The sequence below is a fragment of the Myotis nattereri genome (genome assembly GCF_964212035.1).
Source record: "Myotis nattereri genome assembly, chromosome: 2".
Lineage (NCBI taxonomy): Eukaryota > Metazoa > Chordata > Mammalia > Chiroptera > Vespertilionidae > Myotis > Myotis nattereri.
In genome coordinates, this window is record NC_138076.1 from 152,261,347 (window position 1) to 152,273,457 (window position 12,111).

Here is a 12,111-nt window from a genome sequence, read left to right on the forward strand (position 1 = left end):
ATGTTCAGCCTTAAGAAGATGAGACTTAGCAGTATAATCACTATTTTCAACTTTCAGGAAACACTTGTAGAAGAGAGCATACTTTTAAAATATATATACTTTTATTGATTTCAGAAAGGAAGGGAGAGGGAGAGAGAGAGAGATAGCAACATCAATGATGAGAGAGAATCATTGATTGGCTGCCTCCTGCACACCCCCTACAGGGGATCTAGTCCGCAACCTGGGCATGTGACTTGACCAAGAATTGAACTGTGAACTCCTTGTTCATAGGTCAGCGCTCAACCACTGACCCACACTGGCTGGGTGATGGTATACATTTTTCTTTTATTGCTGTAGATAACAGAACAGAGATGCAAGGATGAAAGTTGAAGGAAGCTAAATGAAAGATGAATATTAAGAAGAACCTTCTGGTGTCTGCCCATCTGTGGAATGGGCTGCCTCCAATCTAGTGAGCAGAACAAGGGGTGGTCTCGAGTGGATGCTGGGGGAGCACAGATTAAACAAGTTGTACAAAGGGGTCCTAGATAAAAGGAGAATTTTCAATAAATTACCTTCTATCTCAAAGCTTCTATATTTCTAAAAATTATTGATGAATAAGATTTTATACAAAGTTAAAATTCCCATTTAGCTTTGCGATTGGCTTGACATAGTCTGCCAAATCTACCCCCGGAATTTTGAACATGCCAATTTAATGGAGGTCACTTCAGCCACTTCAGTTTTCTTTCTTTTTTAAATACTTGGATGATTTTCTTTTACTTCAGGTTTTTCTTCCAGTATGTCAGGTTGTAGACCTACTCACCTGCATCACAGCCCAGGTAATTAGCACCTGGTCTCCCCACCGGCACTTTGTTTATAACTGGCAGCTGTTCACATCGGGCTAGGACTTGATAATGCACTGATTCCCTTGTCACACCAGTAGTTCAGTATTTTATGTCACCTGTAATTACAGTCATATATTTATTGAGAGGTGAAGAAATGATGACTTCTAACACACTCCATGTAAAATGAATAAGATTTTTGAGGCGACTGTATGCCAGAAGAAAAATAATTTGCATTTTCCTCCACACATCAACAAAAGTTCTCAGCTGGCATTTTGTAAGTGAAGGTTTTTAGTGAAAGGAGCTGTATTTCTTTTCGTTGCCAGGGGGAGCACACGATGACAGAAATAAATCTCGTCCCGTTGTGATAACATGTGTTCGTCCTGGAGGGCCTGCTGACAGGTAAGCTCCATCTTTCTGTGTCACTATCCAAACAGATTAATAAAGCTTAGGGACTTTGGCAGAGACGTTGATGGGTTATAAATTTCATAGCATAAGATAGATAGTAACTAAATATGTGAGAATGTGAAAAGTGAATTAGTTTAGGCTGCGGAATCAAAAGAAAGGCTTGACTCTAGATGCCACACGTACTGCCCTGTCTTTGGCAAGTGAGTCAACAGTTCTGAGCTCAGTTTCCTCTTTGTGAAAGGGAGAGAACAGCTAGCTTTCAAGGTTTTCCGTTTTATCAACGACTGTTGCTTTGGGTGCATTGCAGGGGACTGGCCGTGCTGTGGCTCTGGGATAAAAGGCAGCTGGCACCTTGAAGGCAGGCACTTGAGGGGCATCAGCTCCTATTGCTAATCTCCTGTCCTGGAAAGACAGGTGGTGGTGGTCCAAGTCTTACTATTAGCAGCATCCTTATCATTATCATTAGTCCCTTTGATGATGATGAGGTATGTCAGAGGGAAGTAATTTTTAATAAAATGAAGTATTGTTGGTCTCTAGTGCTTTCCTTCCCTGGTTAATTTGACTACCTGAAGGATAGCTCCTTCAGCTTTCATCTCATAAACCTTGGGGGGATCCCAAGTAAAATCCAACTTAGGTATCTCAGGAGATACTTATCTTTGTATTCATTTCCACAGCAAAAGCGAAGCCCATAATGGTGGGGGAACACAGCTCCTGCCATTACATATTGTGGAAAGAAAGGTGGGAGAAAAGTGCTCTGGTGACCCCTGACCCCACTGTGTTTCAGACCAGGAAAATTGTTTGAAGCCTTTCCTTACGCAATAGAAATGGTGATAGTGATCAGTGCTGCTCATGGACACTTACCATGTGCCAGAAACCGTGCAAAGTGCTTGGCAGGCGTTACCTCATTTTATCCTCACAACCACCCATGCAATGAAGTATTTGTATCTACAGTTACGGACGACAAAACTGAGACCCCTCATGGTTCCTGACTTCTCAGCTAGTTCATCGAAGAGCTAGTGTAGGTTTGTTTTCCTTCAGTGCTCATACTGTGAGCTCATATATTTTGAAAAAGTTAATATTTAATATAAAATAAGAGGATATGAAGACACTGGTTTTTCACTTGTGCTAAAATATATTTGTTTCCAGAGAATAATACAAAGTCAAATTTTCCAGGGAAATGTTGCCTTTTTCCTGTGGGGAAGCATGAGACTTGGTTGGAAAGTTTGTAAGGAGGACATTCTGAGAAAAGGGAAGTGCGTGGAAGGCCGCCTGCCCTGTTTATCGGAATTCCGGCTTAGGGGAGACTTGGGGAGTGTCGAAGGCGGCGCCTCTGATTATTCCTTGACCTTTCCAAACAAGTCTGGGCACATGCAGACCCCCTGGTGTTTACTGGAACCCTTATGCTTAATCCCTGGATGCCCTTGCCTAGAGGACAATGTAAGCACATGTGTCCTCCCAAGATTACTCACCCTACTGATTGTATCTAAAGATAAAAACTGCAATAAAAGCCTAACGAGACAGGCAGTCGGGTCTGTCTAGTTACGGTAGCCAGACAGTCCCTTAGCCCTCTCTTTCACAGCAAATGTTGTGTTGGAGTAATCCATTCATCCATCGCTCAGGGTCTGCTGGTCAGCCCCAGCATTTTCCCTTCTCATGCTTTTTCGTTTCTTGATTACTACCATTTAGAGTTGGAGTCAACAGAAACATCAGAAGCAGGCTAGTTTGTGAGCAACAAATTACCAAATTAATGTAGGACTAAAGGAAATCTAAGCATTTAAGATAAACATTTAAAGTCAAAACAGTTAGAGCATTATATAGCTGAGAGATAGTTAAGAGGTTGTTTTTATTCTTCCCAAATCCTAGGCTTGTGCCCCCCTCCCCTCCCCAATTTGCTTTTCTCATCGCTGTGACCATCCCTGAGGCAGGATGGTTATGATCTGGAAGCTGTGCCCTAGTGGTGTCACTAGGTCCTGAGGGATCTCTCCCAGTGCCCTGAGTGTCTGTGGTCCCAGCAGGGAGAATGGTATTTGCCTGACTTTTCCAGTGAATGTGAAACTGAATCAATTTAACGATCGCCAAATGGCCTTATAAATCAGTAGGAAATTTTATAGACTAGGGAAATTTTTCACCAGCATTCCTGTCCTGCTTGGGTTCACTGGTAATAAATTGAATGGAACTAGCAGGCTTTTATGCTCACCTGGCTTTGGGAAAATAGGTGAATGCTATTTCCTGGACTCTAATAAATCATCTTCAGACATGTGGGCAAAAATCCAGAAGAGAGAAATGTGCCTTCATTACTCTTGTACCCCAAGAGTTAACTGCGGGTGGCTTGGTTACTTGCTAATGTGCAGTTATTCTCTTATTACTGATTTTCATATTGCAGCAATTTTCTGTTCAGGGCTACCTCTTTACTCTCCTACTGTCACACTTGAGGCTTAAAAGGAAATGCAAATGGAGTGGATGGTAGAGCGTGTATGAAAGAACCATGTTGGCTAAGTGACTATTAATGCTAAGTAAGCCCCGTCATGCTAAATTGCTAGAGACTGTTCCTCTGTTCTCCCTTCAGAGAGGGCACAATTAAACCTGGCGACAGGCTGCTCAGTGTGGATGGAATTCGACTCCTGGGAACCACGCATGCTGAAGCCATGAGTATTCTCAAACAGTGTGGACAAGAAGCAACGCTGCTGATAGAATATGACGTCTCAGTAATGGGTATGTCCCAGTCCTTCGGTTATGATCCCTAAGCTGTAGTACACGTCATCCTCCATCCTCGATAAACTACTTTGTAAAGAGAATGATCTGCTATGTCCTCCTGGAGCAGACAGAATTTCATCAATACCATAGCATAACTCTGTTTGTGTTCAGGAAGAGGTGAGTGGTTCCTTTCAGCAATTTAGAGTTCTTGTGTCAATAGACTCTATAAGGTCTCATTCTGTCAGCGTGTTTCACCTAGCAATCAGCATTTATATGGGGATTACCCTTTGGCAGGAACGTAGTTTTGCCTTCCAAAGCACAGAAATAGCATTGTTAACTCAGGGGATATTTTTTTCTTTTACTCCAGAGTAAAAGTTCCCAGTAGGGGATTCCTTTCTTTTTTTGTAATGTCACAATATGAAGCCAGATAATCAGAATTAATGGAAATTGCCATTTCATCATCAGACTTAGGGACAAAGAAAGGAAATGGAGATGTAATGTCATTGATTAAAATCAGAAGTTGATTTTAATTCTTTCTTCCTTCCTTCCTTCTCTCTCTCTCTCTCTCTCTCTCTCTCTCTCTCTCTCTCTCTCTCTCTCTTTCTTTCTTTCTTTCTTTCTTTCTTTCTTTCTTCTATAGTGATTCCAATAGAAAGTAACTTTATTTCTACCCTCATAACTGTAATATAACTGGGAAGATAGTCTCATGTGGCTTTTAAATGTTAAGAGAGGGCCAAAGATTTGTGTCATGTTGGCTAAGGCAGAAAACTTATGAGAGAGTCAATTGAAATCCCGAAATTGAAGCTTAAATCGTATTGTAAGTACTTCCTACAGTTATCAGACTTGATTATGTGACCAGACTTTACCCATGAGTTTATGCACAGAAAAAGAAACATATTCTGTAACTGCGAACTCCTCTATTTCCCACTCTGTATGATTCATGTAGAACAGTGTTGCTTGAAAGTATTCTTAAACTGCCTCCTAGCATGAAATGTCTTAGGTCTGAGGTTCCCTAAGGGCTTAAACTGTGGTTCTCAACCTTCTGGCCCTTTAAATACAGTTCCTCATGTTGTGACCCAACCATAAAATTATTTTCGTTGCTACTTCATAACTGTACTGTTGCTACTGTTATGAATCATAATATAAATATCTAATATGTAGGATGGTCTTAGGCAACCCCTGTGAAAGGGTTGTTCAACCGCCAAAAGGGTCGCGACCCACAGGTTGAGAACCGCTGGCTTAAAGTGTGAGACCTAAGAAGTTCTTAGCAGGATAAATAGGATGATATGCCCTAAATATGAAGGAACTTTTCTCCCTTCGTTCATCCTTCCTTTATCTTGTCTTCCCTCCGTCTTTCTCTTTTTCTTTTGTTGTATGATTTTTAAATTGGATTTTTAGTTAGATGATTTGGCTTCTGTTTTCAATTCTACTGATTTCTAGCTGTAATTCAGACTATGTTACTTATTTCCCCATGCCTTAGTTACCTCACTTGTCAAATAGGGACTAGTAATGCCTATTTTAAAAGGTAGTTGTGCAAACAAAAATAAATTATACAAGTAAATATATTTTAAATGTTGATACAATACATTGTTAACATTAAAAACTGAAACAGATGTTTGGCATATTTAACTCATTAGTTCAGTCTAAAAGTATTTATTGAGCTTAGTGGGAAGTACCAGGAATACAGAATAACAAACCGGTCCTGTCATTATGAAGCTCACGAGTGTTGGGGGAACAGATAGTAAACTGTAATTTACCAAACAAGCAATCATAAAATGTGATCATTACCTACCATGAAGGGCATAAATAGGATTCTGTAATAGGGAATAAGGGCAGGCACAGGTGAGGGTTGGCAGGTTCCAGTAATAGGGTAGTCATTGAAGAGGTGACAGGTAAGCTAAAACCTGAAGGCTTAGAAAGAACCAGCTCCCAAACTGAAGATAAAAATAGCCTGTTAAGGCCTGCAGTCTACCTCCCCAATGGGGGTGAGCAGCTCTTCTGAGAAGATTCCTCCCTGTCTCATTATTGCCAGTTGGGAGGGGATGAGGTGACTCACCTGTCTGCCTTCTCCCCAACCCACACTCACATTCTTAATGATGTTTGACAGTTTTCACACTCCAGAACTCTCAGATATCCCCCTAATATAGGGGAAAGTAGGCCATCAGGAAGGAAACACATTAAAAGTTCCTCTAAGTTGCTAGATATAAGACTAATATACAAAACATTTCTCTGTAGCAACCAAAAACAGAAAGTTAAATTTTTTTTTTTTAATCCTCACCCGAGGATATTTTTTTCGTTGCTTTTTAGAGAGAGTGAAAAGTAGGGAGGAAAGGAGGAGAGAGAGAGAGACAAACATCAATGTAAGAGAGACACATCAACCAGTTGCCTCCCTCATGTTCCCTGACCAGAGCTGGGTATCAAACCTGCAACCCAGGTACAGCCCTTGACAGGGAATTGAACCCATAATCCTTCAGTCTGTGGGCTGATGCTCTAACCACACAGCAAAACCACCAGGGAAGAAAGTTAAATTTTAAGATACCATTGATAACAAAAATAAAATAATATGGTTACTATAAGAAATAAATATAACAAAAGGTATATGAGTCTATTAAGATGTATAAAGAATACAGAAATAAATGAAGACCTAGATAGTAAAACCTTAATATATGGGTTAATTTGGGTGAGGGGGTGTCCGTTAAACCTGAAAGTTTGTTACACAATAAAGTAGATTTTCCAAATATATGTTTAAAAATTGACAAATTAGTTAGTTTATCTGTTTTTACTTAGGGAGATGTGTTTGTGTAATGAAAATTAAGTATGTATGAAAAGTTAAATTTCACAGAAAAATTTTCTATATGTATTACAGTAATTTCAATTTATACTGAATAGCTCCAGTAAATGCGTGCATTCACCAGTCACTGCCAATAAACAGATGCACACAGCTGGGGCACATAGGAACATCAGCCTGCACACATTAAAACTGCTGCAGAAAGTCACCCCAGGGACAAAAAATCAATTACCATTCTCGATGTAGTGTGATCATATGCCAATCATTGCTGAACATTATTTACCAGCAAGAACTCTTGGATTTAAACATGTACAGTTGTAGACATGTAATATTTATTTATGTCAGCGAAATTACTACAGTGTTTTTTCCAACATTTGCTAAAATGTTTCCAACATTTGCTAAAATTTGTCAAAAATAATGGTGAATTAATAACAAAAAACAGTTAATTTAATTATAAGCAAATCTTGGTTTAAAGGATTTTAAAACTAGCAGAGTGTTCATTTTTCCATATGACATAAGGACCAGACATTTTATACATTAAATTTGAAGTCTGCAAAATCAAGGGTTTACTGTATCATGTTCTTAGATGAGAAATATTAATATCTGAAAGATGTCACTTCTCTCAAATGTATTAATAAATTAATTCTATTTCAAGTCTCAGAAGGATCTTGAGGTCAGGGGACCTTAATAAGCTCTCTCTAAAATGTACATGGTGTAAGAAAGCTGGGAGGAACGCACAGCAATATACTTTGGAACAATACAAAAGCAGAGAAATTTGTTCTAAGCAATGTCAAGACTTACTCTAAAATTGTGCCATTAAATGTACATAATATTAATGTGGGGTAAAGAGACCAACAGAAGAAAATGGAATGGCTAGGAGGCCACTGCAGATATAGAAACAGAGGTATGGTCTTACATCAGTGGGCAAAGATTGAACTAGTCAGCAAATGATGCTGGGTCAATTAGCCTCATGGGGAAAAGTCAATTAAATTCCTACTCCATTTCACATCCAAAAATAAATGTTGTATTTATGTAACCATTTCCCAACAGACTGGTATTATAAATAACTGGAATGAATATCCTTTTACCCAAATTTTTGCCTGTATTTCTGATTTCATTAAGTCAGACTATATTTATTTTTAAAATAGCTGATACATAATTTTAAGTTGTCCTCCAGGAAGATTACACGGCAGGGTGGAAGGCAAAAGTAGGTTTACAGTTGTTTGTATGGAAAATAATAAAATAAGTAATAAATAATAATGCAAGAATAAACTCTGTGTTTCACATACTCACCACTGGAAACCCACATTTGCCCTGCCCTGTATTTTATTACTACCAGCAGTATTTTAAATGTACCGCTCCCACTAGAGCTTTGCAACATTGACTGTTATTATGTTTAATCATTCTCATGTTAAGTAAAAGTTGCATTTACATTTTAATTTACCTTTTTAAAAACTTATAGTGCAAGTGAGTATTTTTTCGTATGAACACTAGCCGTTTTCATTTGCTGTTTTCTGCTTGTGTTCTTTATTCATCTTTCTGATGCAAGTACCCTTACTTGTTTTTTTTTTTAATTGGTTTGTATAAACTATTTATATGTTAAGGACATTAGTTTTTTGTAAAAACTTTTCTCGGTAGCTTATTTCCAATATATTTTATTTTGAGATATTGAAGTTTATTTTCTTTTGGTTTTGGTTTTTCTTTTTATCGTTGGATCTAGGATTTTGCTTAGGATTTAAATAATATTTTTCTAAATAGTTACCAATATACCTGGATCAGTTAAAAAAGAATCTATCACATACCCAGTGATTAGTGATTTTTTAAAGTCGTACATTAAGTTTTTAAATGTACTAGTCTAGCTCTGGGCTAGTTGTTCTCTTTGTATCCAGTTCCACACCAGAATTCAGGATAGGACTTTTGAATTAAAGTCTTAGCATAAGGGTTCTAATTACCATAAAAGGACACAGATTTATTTTTTGAAAAAGTATTTACCTACTACATTTGTTGCAATATTCTAAGCTTTGTTAACTTTATATAGCAAATGACCAAACTTTTTTTTATTTCTTTTTAGTTCCTTTTTCTCTCTTTTATTTTTTTTACCACTCTTGTGCTCACTCTCTCTCGCTCACTCTCTCTCTCAACTTTTTCCTTTCTTACTCTGAACATCACTCTCTATCTCCCTTCCTTTCCTCCTTCCCTTTTCAGCCACACCATTCTTTATAATATTCTGCTCTCAGCTTCTCACTTGTCAATATTCTTCTGTATTCTAATTGAGGTCTTTCCAGTATTTCCCTGTAGTCATATTCCTTTTTCTCTTCCTTGCTTCTTTCCCATTTCTATTTTCCTAATTTAGGTTAAGACAGGGCTATAGATAAGGTCCAATAATTGAGAATGACAATTTGAGGAAAGGGAAGTAAAAGTGGTGCCTTAGAAAATTGTAATATAGGATACTTTCACTTAGAATTATTGTTCATAAAATATTAACTCACCTCTACTTTTAAACTAACCTTTCCTGTTATAACAACAACAACAAAAAAACACATTTTCTTTTTGTTTGCTTTTTTTCTTTTTTTGCAACTTTTGGATATTATTTCTCAAATGGAGTAAAATGAGCTCTTTATACAACACAGCCTACTTGTTACTCTGAGAGGCTCAATTATCTCTTTCAAACTTTTGGGGAGTCAAATTTCCATTAAAAATAGTTTACTACTCTTGTTTTCTCAAGCGAGAAAAATTTTAACAATTGAATAATTAATGTAACATTTTTTTTTAAATTTTACCTAACTTTTAATGAGATATTTAAATGGGAAATAAGAATGAAATTTTTCTTATTCAGCTCATTGGGGTAGTAAAATCCTCAATAATTAAACATTTAAAATAAAATTATTAATCCTTAAAGGAAACCAGGAGATATTTAGAAGTACAAAAGAATTAAATTTATCAAAGAATGTTTAAAACTTAAAGTTTATAGGCTTCTATTCAGATACGTTTTTGTCACTCTAGGATAAAGCTAAATAGATGTGTCTTCAATTGAGAAAATGAGGAACAATAAATAGCTCAGTCGTGTACCAATCGCAAAAACCTCATGTAGAGTAGTTTAAGGAGGGAACTGATTAGCTTTCAGAAGCCCAAGGTGTCTCCTGGCTTGACACACAAGTTCAATTCTGTCACAGGCATTCTGTCTCTCAGGGCTTCTTTTAAAAAGTTGGGATTAGTTTTCAACATCTAAAAACAAGGGCTTTTTATTTTTAATAATGTAAGTATCCGGCTGCTCTTAACAAGTTGGTAACACTGGGCCAGCCTCCTGCGTGTAACCACTGGCTTGAGTTGAGTCCCATGTTGCCTCTTTGGAAATACTCTCTCCAGCTGGTCCACACTGTTTCCCCGACACCAACACCCTACAGCAAGCCCACATCATGCTTGTCCCCTGCAGGCTTTTGGCGTTGGGACCCTTGCTCTGCACCATCACCTTTCTGTGTCAGCCCTCAGTCTGGGTTGTGTAGTTTCTCAGGAATGTTGCGAGTATTCCACATTTTTCTCTGTCTAATCTCTCATTTCCTGGAAGGAACGTGAAAATTTTGGGCAAAATACAGGGTGGAGAGCTGAGATACCCAACCCAACCCACTAGCACAGCCCACTCCCTCAGCCTGTCTCACGTGAGCCCCTGTTGGCCCTATTCTGTCCCTGCTGGGCCTGCTCTCTCACTCTTGGTACACCGATTGTTTCCTTGGGCTGGGGCAGACATGAACCTAGAAGGCTCATCCCTAATAAGTTAATCATTAGTTTCTAGGTCTCTGAAGTCATTTGGATAGTCTCATTTTAGTGTAAAAGGTACCCATTGATATTTTTAAATACCTCAGTAACACGAAGGTAACGATATAAAATACTGTGGAATACCACTCGGTGCCAAGGAAATGAGGAGCGGTATGGGAGCAGCAGTCACATGTATTAGTAATTTAACATCTACCTTTTCCCTAAGGGCCCATCGGACTATATTTTAAGTGATATCCATTGTGAGAGAATTGACAGGATCTTTACAATCTTTTGCACCACTACTCCTCACCTGTGACATGAGAGGACTAGACTACATTATCTCAAAGGTCCTTCTGGCTCTAATATTCTGTGACTCTTGGAATTTAGTAACTTCTCAAAGAGGATTAAGAAGTTATCACCACTTCTTTTTCATTGACATAGCTCCAAAGTAAAATAATATCAATAAAAATAGTTTAAAGGTAACATTTAACTGTAGTTCAGACTGAATTAAAATGGTGACAGCTGAAACCGCCAACTAAAAAGGAAAGTTGGTCATTTCCCTTGTTAATGGCATGAAACCCAGCAGTCCCGTTAACAGTTATAAATGTCCCACGGATTATTTCCCAGCATTCTTGTCATGGCATAAGGCCAACATGCTGCTGTGAAGCCATTATCTGCGACGATCTTGTTCTTGGCATTCTGAGACATTTAATAAATGAATAAAACGTTGCTTTAAGTTCCCTCAGATTGAATATTATGCTTCTAAAATTAAACATGTCCCTTAAGGGGAAAATTAGCCTTTTAATTGTAGTGTATTATAGAAAAATGAAAAACTGACTGAACTTTGTCAGGGGAAATCTGTCTCTGCACCGTCAGTTCTCTGGGATCATGTACATGTATTAGGTAGGTGAGGACTGCTTTTCCTTTTGAGAGGAGTAGCAGACAAACGCTTAGATGGGTCATAAGGTCAGTTCTTGACCATCTATTTAGAGAACTACCAAGATACTAATCAGGATTCCTTTTCTCTGTGGTTGGACACTAACTCTATACTCCCCATTGTGTCAACAGTGCACTTCACACCACTGTCCTATTTTATCCGTTCTCTGTTAGGGAAACCAAGCTCCCTTTGTGTGTGTTGTTGTTTTGTTTTGTTTGGGTTGTTTTTCTTCTGTTTTGTTTTTAGAAAGCCTGAAAGGGTTATGCTGACCTGGGGACTCTGGAACTTTCTGATAAGCACAAGAATCTACATGACTACAGTAGGTCAGTTCACAACAGCTTAGTGAATTCATTTGCAACTTAAGTGAGCAAAGTGAACAAATCCTATTTCCTCAATAAAACTTGTTCTTAGAAAACATACAGGGTTTTAGAGGCTCCAGGGCCACCACACATTCAATGTTCAAGTCGAAGGTCACATTCCTAGAACAGTGCATGAGAACTTTGGAGTTCACATTTGAATATTTTAGGGAAGTTTTGTTCCTTCTCAGCAACGTGTATGTGAGACTGACCTTAAATAAGACCTTTCCCGCAACCTGCTATTCTCTTTGCAGTGCTGCTTTTCCCAGAACTCCTGTGGTCACAGGCTGTAAATATTCCTAATCTTCTCATTCTTGAGGTACAAAATAGTCTTCCTTTTTTTAATTGTTTTATTTT

The 12,111-nt window shown here is 38.2% G+C and overlaps 1 protein-coding gene across 1 annotated transcript in view; it reads left to right on the forward strand.

Moving 5' to 3' along the window:
- Positions 1-3,798: 3,798 nt before the first annotated feature.
- GRIP1 (glutamate receptor interacting protein 1) overlaps positions 3,799-12,111 on the forward strand; it is a 124,781-nt gene continuing 116,468 nt past the window's right edge. The window contains exon 1 of the mRNA XM_081082295.1: positions 3,799-3,938. Within this exon, the coding sequence (XP_080938421.1) occupies positions 3,872-3,938 (67 nt within the window). The 5' untranslated portion in view covers positions 3,799-3,871. The remainder of the gene's footprint in view (positions 3,939-12,111) is intronic.